This window comes from Gymnoscopelus braueri, assembly GCF_963280865.1.
Source record: "Gymnoscopelus braueri genome assembly, chromosome: 20".
NCBI lineage: Eukaryota > Metazoa > Chordata > Actinopteri > Myctophiformes > Myctophidae > Gymnoscopelus > Gymnoscopelus braueri.
The window spans coordinates 6897122-6915501 of NC_137622.1; the positions used below are offsets into that span (position 1 = coordinate 6897122).

The following is an 18380-nucleotide window of genomic DNA, read 5'->3' on the forward strand; positions in this document are numbered from 1 at the left end:
TGGTACTACCTCCTCTTATGGCCTCCAGAAAGATTAGTTTTTAGGGCCAGATTGTTGTTTACGCTCCCTCTAGTTTCGTGACTGTGGGTGTCACTAACATTTTGGAGGTATTTAGACAGATAAGCGGGTATAGGGGGCATTTCGGGCAAATCTGCATTTACAATTTTGAAGACCAGTCCCATTTTTTGTTGTTTAACCCTGTCTTCCACCCTGAGCCAGCCTACTGGCAAAGTGAGTGGGAGAGAGGTGGGTCATGGGCCCCTGTCCGAGAAGTAGTCGAATCAGTTTGTTTTGGGAGGTTTGAAGCTTAAGGGGGGCGCATGCTACCATTTTCGGTGGTCACCTTATCACCTCGGTGGTGATAGAGAGAGCTCTCTCTATCATAGAGAGCGCTCTCTCTATTACCTAAAGGGTGATAGGGTGACCACCTCATTTGGTAGCATGCAGGTCCCTTTAGTCTTCAGTGACACTGAGGTGTTGGAGTACCAAGAGGAGCAAGCATAGTCAAAAAGGGGCTGAATCAGGGCCCCTGAGAGGGTCCTGTACCGAGTAATGTACCGATAGGGACAGAATCGTAAATCATATGTTGGGGTGAGCGTTCGTACCTATACTGCCAATCAAAGTGACTGCTGGCCAATCACAGCGCGTCTTTTCCGGCCAATCACAGTGCATCTTTTCCGGGAGTTGGACATGTCACGTGACAGCACATGCCTTAACATTGAATCACCTAAAGAAAAGGCAGATAAGACCCAAATAGACCCAACTAGTTGGGGAGATGGGCCCAACTGGGCCAAATGTATGGGATGTTTTGTGATGATTTGGAGCCCAATCTATGGGCTGATAACGTGAAGATCGGCTGAGCTAATAGACCAATGATGTCACTGGTAGGCAGGTTTCTGAACTGTCCACAGCCCTCCTCTGAGACACAGAGTGAGTAGACACAAAATTGGTGGCATCTATGAACTTAAGGGGGTGAAATGCACTTTTTTAAGCATAGTTAAAGTTATACAATGCAGAATCCCAAATAACGATTTTTAGCAACCTCTGCTGGTCACTACCGTCACTGCATACAATTTCCGTAATCCTCGATTACCCAGAATTCCATTCGTTTTCACCGGAAGCCGGAAGCGTTTCAAAAAGCGATCTTTTAATTGTTTTATACTATCTACGGATCGTTTCTCTTAGCCAGTGGAGCATTAGTTACCATGAGCTGTGCTTTCTTTTTCTGTTCTTTTTCGATCTTCCAATCCTACATTATCTTAACATCAGCGTGAGGTTCCTTTTTGTTATAGCGCGGTAGTTCCTGGCCAAACAGGAAACCGTTGCGGTAGTTCCTGGGGACGTCGGCCACGACGTCATGACGTTGGCCAGGAACGTCATTTCCCCGGGAAAGTCCCCCCAGTCCACTTTCAATAGAAAATATATAAATAAAAGGCTTCCGGGGGTGAAATTCACGGAGTGGGTGTTGTGAAACTTTTGCCACTCGCAAAAGATATACAATTTAACTTTAGTTTTGTTGAAAACGTTACCTAGTATTACTTTAAAGCATAGCTAGGATGGTATTTAAAAGCCTTTTAACAGTACGAGTAGACCGGAATATTGTAGGGGGTTCAAGCGACCTCTGGACAATTACATAACACATTTCTAGGTGGAATATCTCTACCTGTCTCCCCATAAGACAATATACGGCCACCCATCCGACCACATTCGGCTGCCGTGTTAAGTGGTCATGATGGGTGGGCACTCAGCATGACAGGCTATGTAAAAGAGACATGTTTACAATCGCCCCGATGAACTCAAATACTTGATTAAACCAGAATATCCATGTGCTAAAGCAGAAACCGTATCGACTGCAAGGCTTACAGATCTAGTTATCATAATGTTAGATATAAGAAAGGACTGATTACTGCAATTACTGACATTTTATCTCTGTATCACCATCTCTCTTTCTCTCACACGCACACACAGAATACAAAAAAAGAAATACATTGAATAACAAATTGTAAATGACATATTACATAAATGCACATAGTCATTCATGCACAAAGAACACACAATCATGCACGCACGCGCGCGCACACACGCGCGCACACACACACGCACACACGCGCGCGCACACACACACACACACACACACACACGCACACGTGCACACGCGCGCACACGCACACACACACACACACACACACACACACACACACACACACACACAGCACATTACCTTGTAAACAGATTAGTTTATCTTATTAGCCTGTTGCCTCTTTTCACTTTAACCGCAAGTGCTGTAAGCTAATGATCTCCATAGTAACAGAAATACAGCTCTTGAAATACCTTTCCAACAACAACATTCATCATTACAGGTGTACGGTACAAACAAACTGACTTTATACATTTTCTCAGCAGAGGATAACAAATTTCACTAAACACAATTTTGAACTAGGGATGCAACCATGTGACATTTTATGCCATCCCGAAAAACTAGGGATGTAAGACATTGAGATTTTGCCCCATATCCAAACATAAACAACTGAAATGTATTTTTATTTAACATTTTTCCATTTGAAAGATTCCGCAGTGGTAGGCAGCACTGATTGATATGCACTCAGCTTTCATCATCACAAAAGAGCTTTTTCAGCTTCACATTCAGGCAAATAGTGAATCAGAAGGGGGATATTTAACTGTCACCCATAAAAATGGGTCTGCGACCGAAAACAAAGTGGATGAAGATGTAGAAGATGGAAGGTGGACAAAATCCACTCAACACTAGCTAATGGATGCAGAAGCTGAATTCTTGCTTTGGTGTAATGGACAACAGCCACTCAAAACTAGCTAATGGATGCAGATGGAGAATTCTTTCTTTGGTGTAATGGTCAACAACCACTCAAAACTCAGAAATAGCTACAAATAGATGGCAAATGATGGATGAAATGCATCCTAAAAAAAAAATAAAAAACAGCTGAAATACATTATTCTGAAAGTAGTGAGAAGTAGACAACATTTCTAGCTGTTTTGTCTCTTTGTACCATGAAAAGGTCTACTTTTGATACTTGTACTTTTACTTTTGATACTTGAATACATCTTAACACCAGATACTTTTCTTAAGTACATGATGTGAGCTAAGTGATTTTCTTTTTCATTTTAAGTTTTTTGTTCAGCATGTAGGGTCGGGTGTTCTTAGACAGGGAAAACTATACAGTACATAATGCTTCTTTTTCTTTTTCATACGTACAGACGAATATACAGACGCATGTACAGGACTTCACAGTAAACATAACAACAAGGATACAAGATAATCGAATGGTTTAAAGGGATATTTCACTTTAAAAAAAACGTCAAGCCTTTGTGAGCCCCCCAGACAGTTTTTAGTTTTTAAGTTGCTCGATTCAGTATTTAGATATTTGATATTCATTTTATCAGACACGCCCCCTTCCTATACAAACCCATTGTAACTTCAAACTCCATTTTAACCATGTTAGATTCATCAAAAACACCCGTCCTTGGTTCTGGTGACTCATACCGCCACCCTAATACGCGAGGGGGCCGCCGTGTTTTTTCAATTACTTTTTTCATTTATTTTCTATATTTATTTTGGAAAATGAAAAAAAATTCAATAAAAAAATAAAAAAGAATCGAAAAAACACGGCCCCCTCACGCATTAGGAGGGCAGGGTGAGTCACCAGAACCAAGGACGGGTGTTTTCGATGATTCTAACATGGTTAAAATGGAGTTTGAAGTTACAATGGGTTTGTATAGGAAGGGGGCGTGTCTGATAAAATGAATATCAAATATCTAAATACTGAATCGAGCAACTTAGAAACTCTCTGGGGTGCTCACAAAGGCTTGAGTAGACGACAAAAATACCAAAAGTTTTTTTGAAAGTGAAATATCCCTTTAAGTAAATGAGGACGTTAAAAACACAACAAAACATTCCCTTACCCTTTCCCCTCCCACGTGGAGCTTTGGATCCCTCTCACCTCACCATATAGGCCTGTAGAATATTTCTTAAAAATAATTGACTCTAAAAAACTACAGATGTCTAGGGTGTCTTTCCTCTCCCTTCTTCCTCTCTCCCCCCTTAAATATAGAACATTTAAAAAACTATATAATATCAGGAAGGAAGAAATAGAAAGATAATTTGTCAAGTGACTTCCTTATGGGTGACTTAAACTTTTAATGAGTGAAAATATCTTCAAAGTAAGATTTAAGTTTCTTCTTCTTTTCATTTTTTTACGTGTAAGGCAGAATTGGGCAGAAATCATGAAGCAGTTGCAGCTTTGTAACATTGACAGCTGCCCTTGCACAGAAGAAATAATAAAATAATAATAAATGAACCCTTTAACCAACCAGTTACACATTTCTTAACAGTTTCCGGTTAAACGGTTAAAGGTAGGGTAAGTGATATTTAATTTAATTTAAAACAAATTGTTAAAAGGTTAAAGTACTATATTCTGATAGTAATCATTGCTACAGAGCGTTTGTTTGGTCACAGGGGTCTCTCCAGCGCTTTAGTAAACAGAATTATGTACATTTTCAGGTAGGTGACAACATTTAAGCCAATCAGGAGAGAGCATTGAAAATGCATTTTCTGTTTAATAAAGAGCTGGAGAGACATGGGAGACTCCTTTTACTGAACAAACACTCTATAGCAATGAGTACTATCAGAATATAGAGCTATTTAACACTTATTTTAACAAAAGTAAATCACTTACCATACCTTTAACTATGAACGTTTTTGTTATTTTTTGTTGTCACAGTCTTGTGGCCCCCAACTTCAAGTAATTGCATAACTGTGGCCACCCTAATCTAGACGTGCTAGTGGTGCTACGACAACACGCAACACAGCGGATCTATATTAGGAAATACATACTTACCAAAGATTACATTTGCGCACATTTGGGTTGGCACAATGCAGTTCTGGTGGATGTTCATTTGGGACCCTGAGTGAGTCACAAACTTTCCTCCATTCTAAACAGAATAGCCTATATTTCATTCTTATCGGCTGAAGGTTGATTAACCATTAACCAGCTTCAGTTTACAGTCATGAAAAACATTCAAAATGGTCATCCTGTGTACAACCAACCATCCAATAATAATTTCTTACGTTCATTTTTACATTGGAATATAGAATGTCTCCTGGGGCCACAGCCTGGGGCCTGGATTTTGTCCGCGGGCCGGCAGTTGAATATCACTGGTTTAAGTGGTTAAGTGCACCCCATTGATTGGCAGAAGTGGAAATAGTATTGCGAAGGTAAGTATGTAGGATAAATGTACGCAGTTCCATGGCTATAGGGTTAATGTGTAAGACATGGCATTTTAAAGTTTCTCACTTTGACCTTTAATCATGGCAGCAGTGGGTGTTTATACGACACCTCTGCTACCAAATGTGATTCATCTCCCAATTTAGACAGTGACAAAGGAAAGTTACACTCCCAGCACATGTCTTTGTTAAGGCCACTTTGGATAAATTATTGACACCAAGTCAAATGAGTCTCTAGAGTGAATCTAAAGCTTCTAGAACGTATATAGTCTTCTAGAAGTATGTCTTCTAGCCATGCACCTTATATATACACTCTATATATACGCTCTGCTGTGCTACGTAACCTTATGTACAGGTTTATGTGTAGGGCATCTGAGTCAGTAAATGACATCATCGCTGTCATAACGGACCCTACACGCAGTTCTGTCAGGTTCTCCTCTAGACTGTGGAACCATTGGCGCACGTGTTTGTATGTCAGAAACTGAACAATGTGGGCTATTTGCATTTTTATTTCTTTTTTTCTGTTATTTTATTGTGTTTCATAATTGTAATATGGATCTCCCTGGGTCTGAAATAGAGATTGAATTGAATTGATACTGTATCTTTGTGCATATAGATCAGATACATGCATATATCTGACCACTTAACACAGCAGCCATTCGGATGTCATATTAAGTGGTCCGATGGGTGAGCCGTGTGCATTTTCAGAGCATTGATTAAGAGTTAATTTTGATGATCTATCATTCGACTGTGTTCTGGCTTGGATAAATGGAACTAACATAGTCAACTTTATATTCATCAGAAAACTAATCTTTCAAGATTTTTAAAGACAAAATAACTTTTTACAATGATGTTATATCATCAATAAAAGCGTTTTTTACCCAAATGATGTGAGGGCCCACTTGCAATATCCTCAAGGCCCATCAGTGGGCCCCGGACAACAGATTGGCAATCGCTGTATTACTGTATGTACTGTACGCAAGCACCTTATTTCTATGTTTGTCCAGAACAAGCTCATACAGTAGCGACCTTGGCTGGAATGGTAATAAAACCAGGCAAACACCTTTGTGGACAAAAAAAGAGAATAAAGCAACAGAAAAATGACAGCTGCGTTTCAGACTAGAACAAGCAGGACAGCTATATCAAAGGTGGAACAAAAGAGCAGACACCATACAATCCTGCTTTCTGTTGAGACCTTCTTTAATTGCTGTGATATTCTTTGGTAGAACTTCTTGTTTATTCCCAAAATGACTGGCTATCCACGTTTGTATAAATTTGTAGCAATTGTAGAAATATTAGGCCTTAAAGGGTTAGTTCAGATTTTTTGAGTATTTTCTGTAGGAAATACTTGCCATTAATGTAGTGGTTGCAAAGGTATTAATTGATTGCAACTAATGTTTGTGTCCAGAATCACTACGCCACGGCAGCCTACTCACGCACAAAATATATGACACAAAAAATAGTACCATGGGACAGAGGGGTCGAAATTGAACGAAACCTGCACTATATGGTAGAAATAGGTCAACAATACAAATTACGCTAGTTTTTTAAATTAATATATTTTTAATGAGCGGCCCCCACCAAATCTACTAATCTACCGGAACTACTTCATATTCATCAGAACCGGACCATAACTCTGACCACGGGACTCGGGCAATCAATTAATACCTTTGCAACCACTACATTAATGGTAAGTATTTCCTACAGAAAATACTAAAATAATCTTATCTAACCCTGTGTAAATGTTATTTTTTATTTTTATTTTTTATTTAAGTGCCCAGAGTTATCAGAGGCCCACTATTACGGTTACCAATTTCATCCAATCAGGAGAGAGAACTCACACGGATACAGGATAAACAAGTGAAATTTGGAGTCGATGAAACAAAGAAACTAGCAGACAAACATTGGAACTGGAACACTGTTGAATTGAAGCTGATGAAATAGTTCTTCCTCCCGATTGGATGAAATTGGTGCCCCACCTGAAAATGCCTTTTCTTTTTTAATAAAGAGCTGTAAACACAGGGAGCTCCCTGTTATTGAACAATAAAGCTTTAACCTTTTAATGATTTTTTTTGTTTTTTTTTAACAAAAAAAAAACATCACAGCACCTTTAAAGAATTCATAACCCAATTATTTCAGGCGTTCAAAAGCATCCATTGCTTCTAGAGCTTAAATGGGGCACAGATGACGTTGTGTTTATGTGTAAATCATAAACTGCAATTAGATAAAATATCAGAAATTAACCTGAAGCCAAGGCACAAATTGCAGCAGTTTGTTCCGCAGCCTACGGGCTCTGCTCAGCAGTTGCATCATCTCTACACAATATATTCCAGATGTCTGGAAATTATAATACCGCCATAGATGCATTTATTGACTTTTAAGAAAAAAGGGCTCTGCAGTGTGTGTGTGTGTGTGTGTGTGTGTGTGTGTGTGTGTGTGTGTGTGTGTGTGTGTGTGTGTGTGTGTGTGTGTGTGTGAATATTCATTCCCGTTTTTGACCAGGAGCACAGATACTGTACACAGGGATTACGCACATAAATTTACACTCCCACACAAAACGGTGGAAATAACTACATCTTCTCTGAGGCGCCGATGCATATTCATGGCGTGGCGTAGACGCCCATGGCCATACACTGGCTCTATTGTAGTGCAATGAAGGCAGCTGGAGAGAGAGAGGTGACATTGCACATTTGAGATATACGACAAACCTGCTGTCCATGCATGCATCCAAAAGCCAGACCAAAGGAAGGCCAATGCTCAGTGTCTGGTTCTTTAGTACATCCACTATTAGATATGTATATACTTTGATTACTTAACCACACTTATACAAGCACATTCATTCTTTACATACTCTATGGATTACAAGTAGATCTTTTAGGCATTTGCTCCTATCTGCAAATGATTGTTACAATTTAGCTGTTGACCCATCAACATTTGTCTCATGTTGTCATTTGGATGCCTATAGTTTGCATAATTCAACTCAGTTTAATGGTGATGTGTGTTTCTATGCCTCTTAATATAACCTCTACTTTTCATCTGAATAGAAGAAGTCTTTGCAGCAAGTCATTTATTATTTATCTTCACCCAAACACAATTTTTCTGTTACTGCTGTATAATAAACATGTACATCTTTCACTGAATTACAACACTGCTATGTACAACTGTGGTTCTCAACGTTTGCTCCCCAGCCAAATGAGTTAATGTCCTCAAAATCTGTTTAACCACTTTAACCTTATTTTATACTTTGGATGTTCAAAAATATCATATCTAGAAGCTCAGAGCTTGTAGATCTGCTACTTCTGATTATTTTGGAAAAGATCTTGAAAATTTTTTCAAGATAATCTTAAAATGTTTTAAGAACACAAATCTTATGGGGGTCCCTGCCACAAAATCCTTTCAGGTGAGGGTCCACATATCATTTTGAAGGTAATTGACATGAAAATGTTTGAGAAGCACTGAATGTACAACAGTGAGAGAGAATAGATGTGGAGGTGGAGTGTCTTTGTTTATTCATGATGCTTATTCATTTGAAATGCTCTCCGAGAGCTGAGGTGGAATCAGTTTGTTTTAGGGCTCTCTGCTGTCTCTGGTGGAAAGAATGCTAATGGTTTTACTTATCGCCCACCTGACTGTCATCAAACATTCTAATGAAAGTTTGTCCAGTTTTCTTGACCTGATAAAGACTTAGCAAACAGTTTAGATTTAAATATAAATTGTAAGAAAATATATTAGATTGAGAAAATCCTCAGATTTTCCCAATACCAATATTCTTTATAGAGGGTATGCGCATGCTTAAAGTGAATAGCACATCGAGTGGCAAATCGAGTGGCGTAGCAACATGCAAAGTGAGTTTAACGTTGTTTAATGCAATCAGATAGGACTTTTATGTTTGGATGCATGCGTTTCAAGGCCAGAAAATAGTTTTTTGCCACTCAGTAGGCATTCCTGCATAACTTCCGGGTTTGATGATGATGTCACACGCATACCCTCTATTCTAGTTCCCTGACTTATTCATAAATATCCACATGAGATAAAGAAAATATAGCAACTTTGCTTGATAGGATCTTAACTATCTTTGAGTGAAATCTAGGGTCTTTTCCCCGTATTTCTGTAGTATAGAGCTAAACATAATCAAGAAAATAAATGCACAAAAGAATTGTGAACAAGTACAATAGTTGCTAGAGGATAACAGGAAGGTCCACACCATCATGTGACCAGCACAGATGCATTAAACCAGTTAAACCCTGTTATAGTTGACTGGAATCCACCAGGGCTCTATACTGCCCTACAAAGCCAAAGTGCAGTAACTACGTTTTTTGTCTCAAAGGTCAAATAAGCCTTCATGATACTGGGGGCTAAACAACTCCTCAACGAACAGATATACAATTAGTGCACTCATTTATATACCAATTAGCCATTTAGTGCACTATCAATAAACCATTTAGTGCACTATCATGTTTATACCAACTAGACCATACCCGGTGAAGGTTATTGCACGTCCTGTAGCGCGGTCCCCCCGCGGGTCCCCCCGCGGCACCCCCCGCGGTCACCCCTCCCCACGGGCAACCCCCCACACACCCCCCCGTCACGCACACACCCTCATGCGGCCAGAGCTGTCCCCCGTCGCGAACACACATACGCGGCCGTCGCGCGAACACAAATAATGTCCATTTTGACACGTGCCTCCCCAACGTGCATACACGGCCGCGGAGGCGAGTGTTCTGTGTGTGCAACAGTGCAACGCTGTGGGGCTGTAGATGCGACGCATGCGCACACACAGAGCCAGCGTGTGTGTCGCGACGCATGCGCAGTTTGATCGGGCACAGACGAAGACACCACAGACGAAGACAGACAGACAGACAGAGGTTACGCAAATTATAGGATGATAAGCCATTTAGTGCACTATCATGTTTATACCAATAAGCCATTTAGTGCACTATCATTTATATACCAATAAGCCATTTAGTGCACTATCATGTATATACCAATAAGCCATTTAGTGCACTATCATGTATATACCAATAAGCCATTTAGTGCACTATCATGTATATACCAATAAGCCATTTAGTGCACTATCATGTTTATACCAATAAGCCATTTAGTGCAATATAATTTATATACCAATAAGCCATTTAGTGCACTATCATGTATATACCAATAAGCCATTTAGTGCACTATCATGTATATACCAATAAGCCATTTAGTGCACTATCATGTATATACCAATAAGCCATTTAGTGCATTATCATGTATACCATTACCAATAAGCCATTTAGTGCACTATCCTGTATATACCAATAAGCCATTTAGTTCACTATCAAAATTATACCAATAGGCCAATTGAAACACGCCTAATGTAAAAGCCTATTTGATCAGTTTGGTTCTTTGCGTATACAGCAGTAACTGCACTGTATACTATAGGCCAACATATTCTCACTCTCGTAGTCGTACTATAGTGATGAGTTGGGGCGCCATCTGACTATGTGTGACTGCGTCACCTGTTTGAGGTGATGGGATTTCCTGTCGCGTCATTCTACAACGCTACCGGTAGTTGCGCCCACACTGGAATGCGAAAATGCAGATCTCACTCCTAACTTGTAATAAGTTGACACGTTCGTAAAAAAAAAACATTTAAAACAAGGCAGGACTTGAGCCCAGTGAGGCGCCCCCGAGCGAGCTGCCATTCGAGCGAGGCCGCGCTGAGCTGTGCGAGAATGCGTTGAACAAAGGAGGTCCCCCCCAGGGACCCCCATTACACATTGTATAAAATTGTGTTGCATATTAAACCTTTTACATAGATTTCATAGATAGCTTCATAGACGTGTTTGAAGTACATTATCTTTTCTGTTAATATGTTGGATTCACGTTAGTGTGTATTTTCAGTCAGTTAACATTTTAACCCCTCAATATTTAGTCTACTTGACCGGTCTGCAACTCGGTCGTGAGTTTGTGAGTTTGCTTGTAGATCTGCTATTTTCGGCTAATGTTCCCCATCACACAAAGATTTGGCGGACCCCCTATAGTAACTCTGAGGACCCCTGCTCTACAATAAATATCTTTGCGGAACATAGACGATCTACATACAAGCTCATGGCGCGTTGCATTGCGAGCTTCTAGATCAGCTACTTTCAGCGAAGATTCGCACTCAGAATATGGACACTAGTGTTCATGTGGTTAAAATGAAGTCTCTGTGTTTGGTTTAAAGAGGAGCTTGGGCTCCAAGCGTCATGGTTGGATGAACTCTTAAAATGACACTTAAGGAGCTGCAGAGTGTGACCAACCTTCCTTTTATCCTTTACGTTTGTTCTCTTTGGAGCCAGAACCTGGTATCTCGCACAAACCTTGTATGTCCACAACAGTGACTTTTCAGAGTGGCAATGTGATGCGTTGTGAGTTTGTAGTTTGTAGATCAGCAATGTTTTGCTACTTTTGAGTGACACTGTAGTATAATTAAGTAGGGCATTCATTTACAAAAAGAAAAGTTTAAATGTGGAGATATGAGGTTTCGTGCGCCACAGCAATGATATACTGCTACAAAGTAAAACATTTAAAAAAAGTTCGACTTATCACGATGCGATGCGTTGTGAGCTTGGACCAAAAAAAAACCAAACATTTTTTACTGTACATTATATTTATTTTTGCTTTTTTTCTCTCAACATTTTGAAAATAGGGCTTAAGTGGTTAAAAGAGCATTTAACTGCTGTCTTGTAACTGCTTCAAAGTATCAGGAGTCAATACAGTTACATCCCCCACAAACACACACACACACATTCGTACGCATCACATTCATTGTCTGCTCTTATGTTGACTAGGGTGTTGCCCGTTGGGAACGCATGTCTGTGTGGTTATGCAATACCCATTGTACCTGTTGTCAAGAGTGTTTAGTGCAGTACCCATTATCATAGTACATGGAGTCCAGTCTATGACGTCAGAACTGTGACTCTGAGGGATCTCCATGTATGGGCATAAAAGGGACACAGATAGATGGATACAAGCAGACAACAGGGGGGGAGAGAGCCTTTTCACCCACACAATTACCCAGCAGCCAATGCTGGGTACTGAAACCTTAACACGTTGACTGACGCATCACGTTGTCAGCCCGACAACACTTATACTTTTCTGCTTGTTATACAGTATACATTTTGTTACTATTAGTTTAAAAACCCTTCTGTGCAGTCATATTATTTATTATTATGTGTTCTCTATGACTTTGTGAAATTGTAACATTATTTAGGTGGAGGCTTCAAATAAGCTCACTGGGTTAAATTGTGCCTCTCCTTGCACTTTGTCATTTTTGTGTATTTTTAAGCAGCATGTGTAGCCTATTACACAACATTTTGGTTCTTCTTGGCTTCAGAAGGTAGCAAGGTTGAAAGTGGGCTTTCAATCGGCGAGCATTACAAATAAATGTAGTCTCTTCATCTTAAGCACCAAATTCTGAACAGCCTTATGAAATATCTGTGGAACACAACATAATAATAAGTTCCGCATAATAGAGCTTGGCATATATTAGAGCAAAAATATGAAACCCATTTCATCTACCTTGTTCCAGATTGTGTCGCTGCATGCACTCAAAATGTTCCACAGTAATGCTGAAGGGTAGACTGCACAAATCTTTTTTTCTTATAAAGCCTCTTGCATTATTATAATTGAAACAGACCACAACAAAAGGATGTAGCCTATATAAGGAGAGAGAACAAACCCCAAGACCCCGCCACCACCTCAGAAGCCACACATTACAGATTAAAGTGTGCTTTGATAATGCTCTGCTTAAAAGGAAGCCAACTAGATGATTGCTGCTTGGATTGGGTTCTCTCTCCATGCGTCAGATGTCTGGGCTGATGACTCCATGTTAATGTCATCCCTTTAATCTAAACCTTGGAGCGGATTATGAGCCTATTCATTAGCGACTCCCAATAATATTCAGCCGCTGTCTCTTCACAGGTTCAGCGCTAATTATTCGTAGGACATAAAAATCACGGTGATGTGTTTGGCACCAGTGACTGCGTACAGGACAGTTTTCGCGTTTCAACCCCAGACTATGGAGTCTTGTCTGTGGCAGTGTGTCTTCAAAGTGGATGCCAAGGAAATTGCAAGGTTAACCCATTCAATCCGGGCACGCATCTGTGTCATTTTAGATTTCTTTGGCTATTAAAAAATAGCAGATCTACAAGCTCATAGTGCGGCACCGAGTGCCACGCTATGAGCTTGTAGATCTGCTATTTTTGAGGGAAAAAAATGTGTGCAAATCTTTGAATTTATATATACATTTTTAACTCAAATCTTTTCTTCTGAGGGGGGTCCCTAGAACAAAATATTTTGAGATGGGGGTCCGGACAAATGCATATCATTTTGGGTGATCCTTGACATATGATAACCACTGATATACTGTATATAGCAACAGTAAAATAAAATTTAAAAAAAATCACACCCAGTGTGAAGAGAGTGGAGCCTTTGAATTAGAAAGCTGGTTGCATCCTTGTGCCCCCACATGAATCTCAGATGTCGGGGCCCAAATTTACAGTACAATTACTATAGCGGGGCGCAGCTCTGAAGGTGCAAATGCGTGCCCACGAGAGAGCCAAAAATGCGCCGTTAACACCTAGAACAATAGCCCAGACAGAGTGCACTGTGCAGTGACAAAATGATTTTTCTTCCCGGTCGCGGCGGGGGGGCCGGTGGGGTAGGGGGGGAGGGAGTCCGGGGGGGAGGGAGTCCGGGGGGGAGGGCGTCCGGGGTCCCCCAGGGGTCTATAAGCCCCCTCATTTTGTCCCTCTACTACACCAAATCTCGTCGACAATTATAGCAGACATACATCCTGTCCTCAAAATAAAATACAAAAAAACCCCCAGTATAAATCCTTGAACATCTTGATAGTAGAATCCTCTCCCCCCCCTCCTTTCTCTGTAAATATACCTTATGATTTTACTGAGCTTTATTCCAATATGTTTTCTTTTTGTATCGTTTTTGAGCAGGGCTTTTTGTGTTATCCTTTTAGCATGACCTTTGACTCTACTACCTGTACTTTAATAATCATGCTTATTAAGTATTCAATCAATCAAAACAAGCTTGTAGGTCTGCCATTTGTACCGAATTTTCGCCAATTATTATGACATGGCCATATTAGGGACCCAATAGGGTTCATGCAGTTACGTTACGTAAAACTTGTCAGCAGTAGAAACAGGGAACATATATTTGTTCTCTAGTTAGCTAGTGAAAATGAAAATAATGTTTCAATAGGGTGCGGGTGTGTCCCCGGGTTTGTACAGGGTGGTAATGAGGAATCCGTCTCCCCGTTTTCCATGCAGCATAATGCAGCGGCAACAGAACGCCACACAAAGGCCTCTAATAGCATCCTTTAATATGGACCACAGCAGGAGAGCTGGCCCCTAATACAAACGACGGCTCTTTAGATCTCACATCTCTTATATGAGCGTAAGGAAAAGACTACTGGCGTGTTCATGGCATGTCCTTGCTATACATACAGCATTGATACGTCCATATTTAGCCACTGACACCAATCTGAAAAGAGTTTGTGCCAGGGACCCACAGAAGAGAAGATTGTGTTAAAACATTTCTTAATTATCTACAAGATCGTTTGTGAGATTGTAGATTGACTACTTTTGAACAGCAAAATGTACAAGATAGGGTTAAAGTGGTTAAAATGGTTGTGAACTAATTTAGGCTGGGGACCTCCTGGAACCCCTTCAAGAGCCCCTGGGGGACCTCACCCGGACCCCACTTTGAGAACCACAGGATACCGCATGTGTCCGTTCCGTGACACATCACAGCGTAGCTGCATGTGTGGCGTCATCGGATTTGATATAAATGTGGAATCCTCAGAAACACTCTCCCGGTGCTTCAACTGCGGTCGCATGGAGCTTATGCAAAGTGGACGGGTGATAAGAGGGATTTTGGACGCATGCATGCATGCGCACGCACACACACACGCCAAAGCCCCAATGAGACTCCCATGGCCTGGTGATGAGGTGCGCCGAATTATTTTTCATCATGACAACAGGCAGGAGCGGTTTGAGTCCAGGGTTCTCCCGCTGCACTAAACCGCCACCTTGCTCCCGGCCCAGGGCGCCGACGCTCTGATGAATATGCATCCAATTAGTTTTTATTTTTGCACAATTTAACTGTTAATGAGCATTTACAAATGTATTAACCTGAGAGAGAGAGCACTACAAACTGAACTAAAATGCAATTAGTAACCCATCTGTCAACACATTAAACTTGAGGAGTTGACGAACATCTGGAAATATTGAACTGATCTTTATTCATTTTAAAACTCTGTCTGCAGGCCACTCATATATACATGTTATACCTGTTCCCACTCAGAACACAATGAGAGGTTTTACATTTTGTACAAGCTAATCTAATATGGATTCTCTTCATATACAAATACAACCCCATAGTACAAGGAAGTCCCGATCAGAACGACTACACTCTTCAGCCAAGTTAAGTCCTTAATAAAACCAGGGTGTGTAACCCCAAACTGTACGTAATAACATCCAACCTTAGGTTTGAGTATTCAGGTCGTAGAAGGTTGTTTTTATCAAAACGATAATGGAAACAAGCTTGTACATCCTCAAGAAAAAGCCCAGGTGCAGGATAAACAGGTCAATAATAGGTCAAAAAGAATAAAAAGTCCACACACCGGAAAGTTACTTGCTCCCTGATGTCGACCCTACAATATGTCGGCTGAAAACATTAATAAACTGACTGGGAGCAACCGAGCAAGTCACTTTCCAGTGTGTAGACTCATTCATTTTCACCAGTTTTATCAAAATGACCATGATGTTACAATTCTAACATCATACTGCAAGTTTCCATGAGAATAGTCCAGTAATAAAAGATAAATGATATGAACAGCACAATGCTCTAAAAGCTTCAAGTCACTGTCAGGGAAGACTAGACCCGTCATGGGTTATTAGCCAGGCTCACGTGAAGCCATCTTGAATCTCTGAAGCCAAATATTCACACTTTTTTTCTGGCACATCTCTAGGTACTGTAAGACCTTATGAACTGAATGCTGCTCTGCCAAATGTGATTCTTTCATCAGGGCATATTATGAACATCGGAAGCATAGACTGTGACTCAATAACACTGAAACAGCAGCTTGGTGACAAACGACATTACTGGAACAAATGCAAACAGTTAATGTGCATCTATAATAATAAACATAGGCTGGTTTTATGTTTAAATAGTCATATACATTTATACATCCTTAAAAAAAAAAGAACGGCAACTAACTACAGGCTCAAATTACATGGAAAAATTATTTAAAAAATAAATTCAATCAACATAATTCATAGGTTAACGCCAAGGCATGTGTCATGTCAAGTCATGGTTCATTACGTGTGTGTGGCCTCATCTGTTGCCAAAGCCAATTAACCACCTAAACCCTATATACTTGACTGGAGTCCCCCAGGGCTCTATACTAGGGGCCCTGCTGTTTTCGCTGTACGTGTAAATATTTCCGCCGAATGTTCGTCCCCAGAACAGGAACACTAGGGTTCAAGTGGGTAAAGGCGTGTCCGAGTGCAACGTCAGAAAAACGTAGGCTAACAGACAATGTGTTTGTGCAGTTTGTACGTCACATATACAAGCACCGCCCCCCTGGACGTCAGCCAATGGCACACTGGCTCCGACTGCTTTCACCCCTCCTCTTCCCGCTTGGAGACCAATGGTATCTCTACGCTCCCAGGAGGAGGAGTTAAGAAAAAGGAAAAGTTCTGACCACAAAGAAAAAAATAATAATCCAGGTCTGAAAATTAAAAGGCCTTTAATTCAATGGGCTTGATGCAAAATATACATTTTGTATCAAGTCTATTGAATTAAAGGCCTTTTATAAACTTTAAAAACCTACTTTGAGTGCCTGGACCATTGTTTTGTCCTGAACATTATTCCCTTCCATAAGCACCGGTGGTTTGAGGGATACCAATCACGCTCCTGTAACCTCTCTTCAGGAGGAGGAGTTCATCTGTGTTCATGAACCTCACAGAGGAGAGAGGAGGAGGAGAACGACAGCGGGACAGGGGGCACCTCCTAACTACTGCTCCTCCTCCGCTCCTCTCAGCAGGAGCAGTTTCCGCAGCCCTTCACGCCGTTCATGATCTCCTCCTGCAGTTTCTTCCTCTCCTCCTCTTTGGCGGACAGTTGTTTCTCGGCGGGCGGCTCGGCCACGCCGCCACTGTTGAGGATCTTGCTGTTCTGGGTGTTCCACAGGTCGGCGTACAGGCCGCCGGGCATGCTCAGGAGCGTGGCGTGGTTTCCGCGCTCCGCTACTTTACCCTGGGAGAGAGAGGAGCAGAGGAGGAGCAAGAAGTGAGGGTCAAGGCTGTGAGGAAAAGAGAGACTGGAGGAGTTCCTAGAATTGGAGTTATTACCTATTTGCATCTGTCTGGTGGAAGAGCTAGGAAGCTCAAAACATCACCTTGGAAAATGTCACCTTGGTGGTAATTCAATGAAAAATAACTATTGTGGAGCTTGATCCAGTGTGCAGACGTTTTTCCTTTTTTTGATCTTTTGTCCAGCAACTGTGACTTTACATTTGGATGTGTTAGTTCAGTTTTTTGCTTCTTCTACCCCCCCCCCCCCCATGAAGATCTTGGACATCATGATGCCAATCTGTGACGCCCACCGTCAATACAGTATCTATGACTTTGTATTTGAGCAAGATTTCAGGCCAATCTGACTGCCATTGCCTTCTATAATGAAAATCAAGTTAAATATTTCATTCATATTCATATTTCATTTATTTGGAAAGAATAAAAAATATTCCATGTGTAAAAATGGAGATTGTATCAACAACAACCCCCTACCCTAACACAGAGGTCTGCACGGACCCCATTAAAAAGAGTCAAATCAAAGCTCTCAGGAGAGCAAGATCTCCAAACATTCACATCTGGGTCACGGTCAATATTTCCTCTGGTAATTTGAATGACGTTTTCATCCCGTCAGACTGCTCTGCTTAGAAAATGTTAAATAATTACCCACTGAACATTTAAAAAGGTTATTCAAAAAGGACCCCTCAGGTAAATTAGCCCCCAGAATAGGGCTATTTTTCTGTATCTCTGCTGCCCCCACTCCAACACCTGGCCCTCAGTTTACACAC

At 40.9% G+C, this 18380-nt stretch overlaps 1 protein-coding gene across 1 annotated transcript in view; it reads right to left on the bottom strand.

Moving 5' to 3' along the window:
• Positions 1-15516: 15516 nt before the first annotated feature.
• abcb7 (ATP-binding cassette, sub-family B (MDR/TAP), member 7) overlaps positions 15517-18380 on the bottom strand; it is a 49043-nt gene continuing 46179 nt past the window's right edge. Inside the window, exon 16 of the mRNA XM_080416478.1 lies at positions 15517-17557. Coding sequence (XP_080272604.1) covers positions 17339-17557 — 219 coding nt within the window. The 3' untranslated portion in view covers positions 15517-17338. The remainder of the gene's footprint in view (positions 17558-18380) is intronic.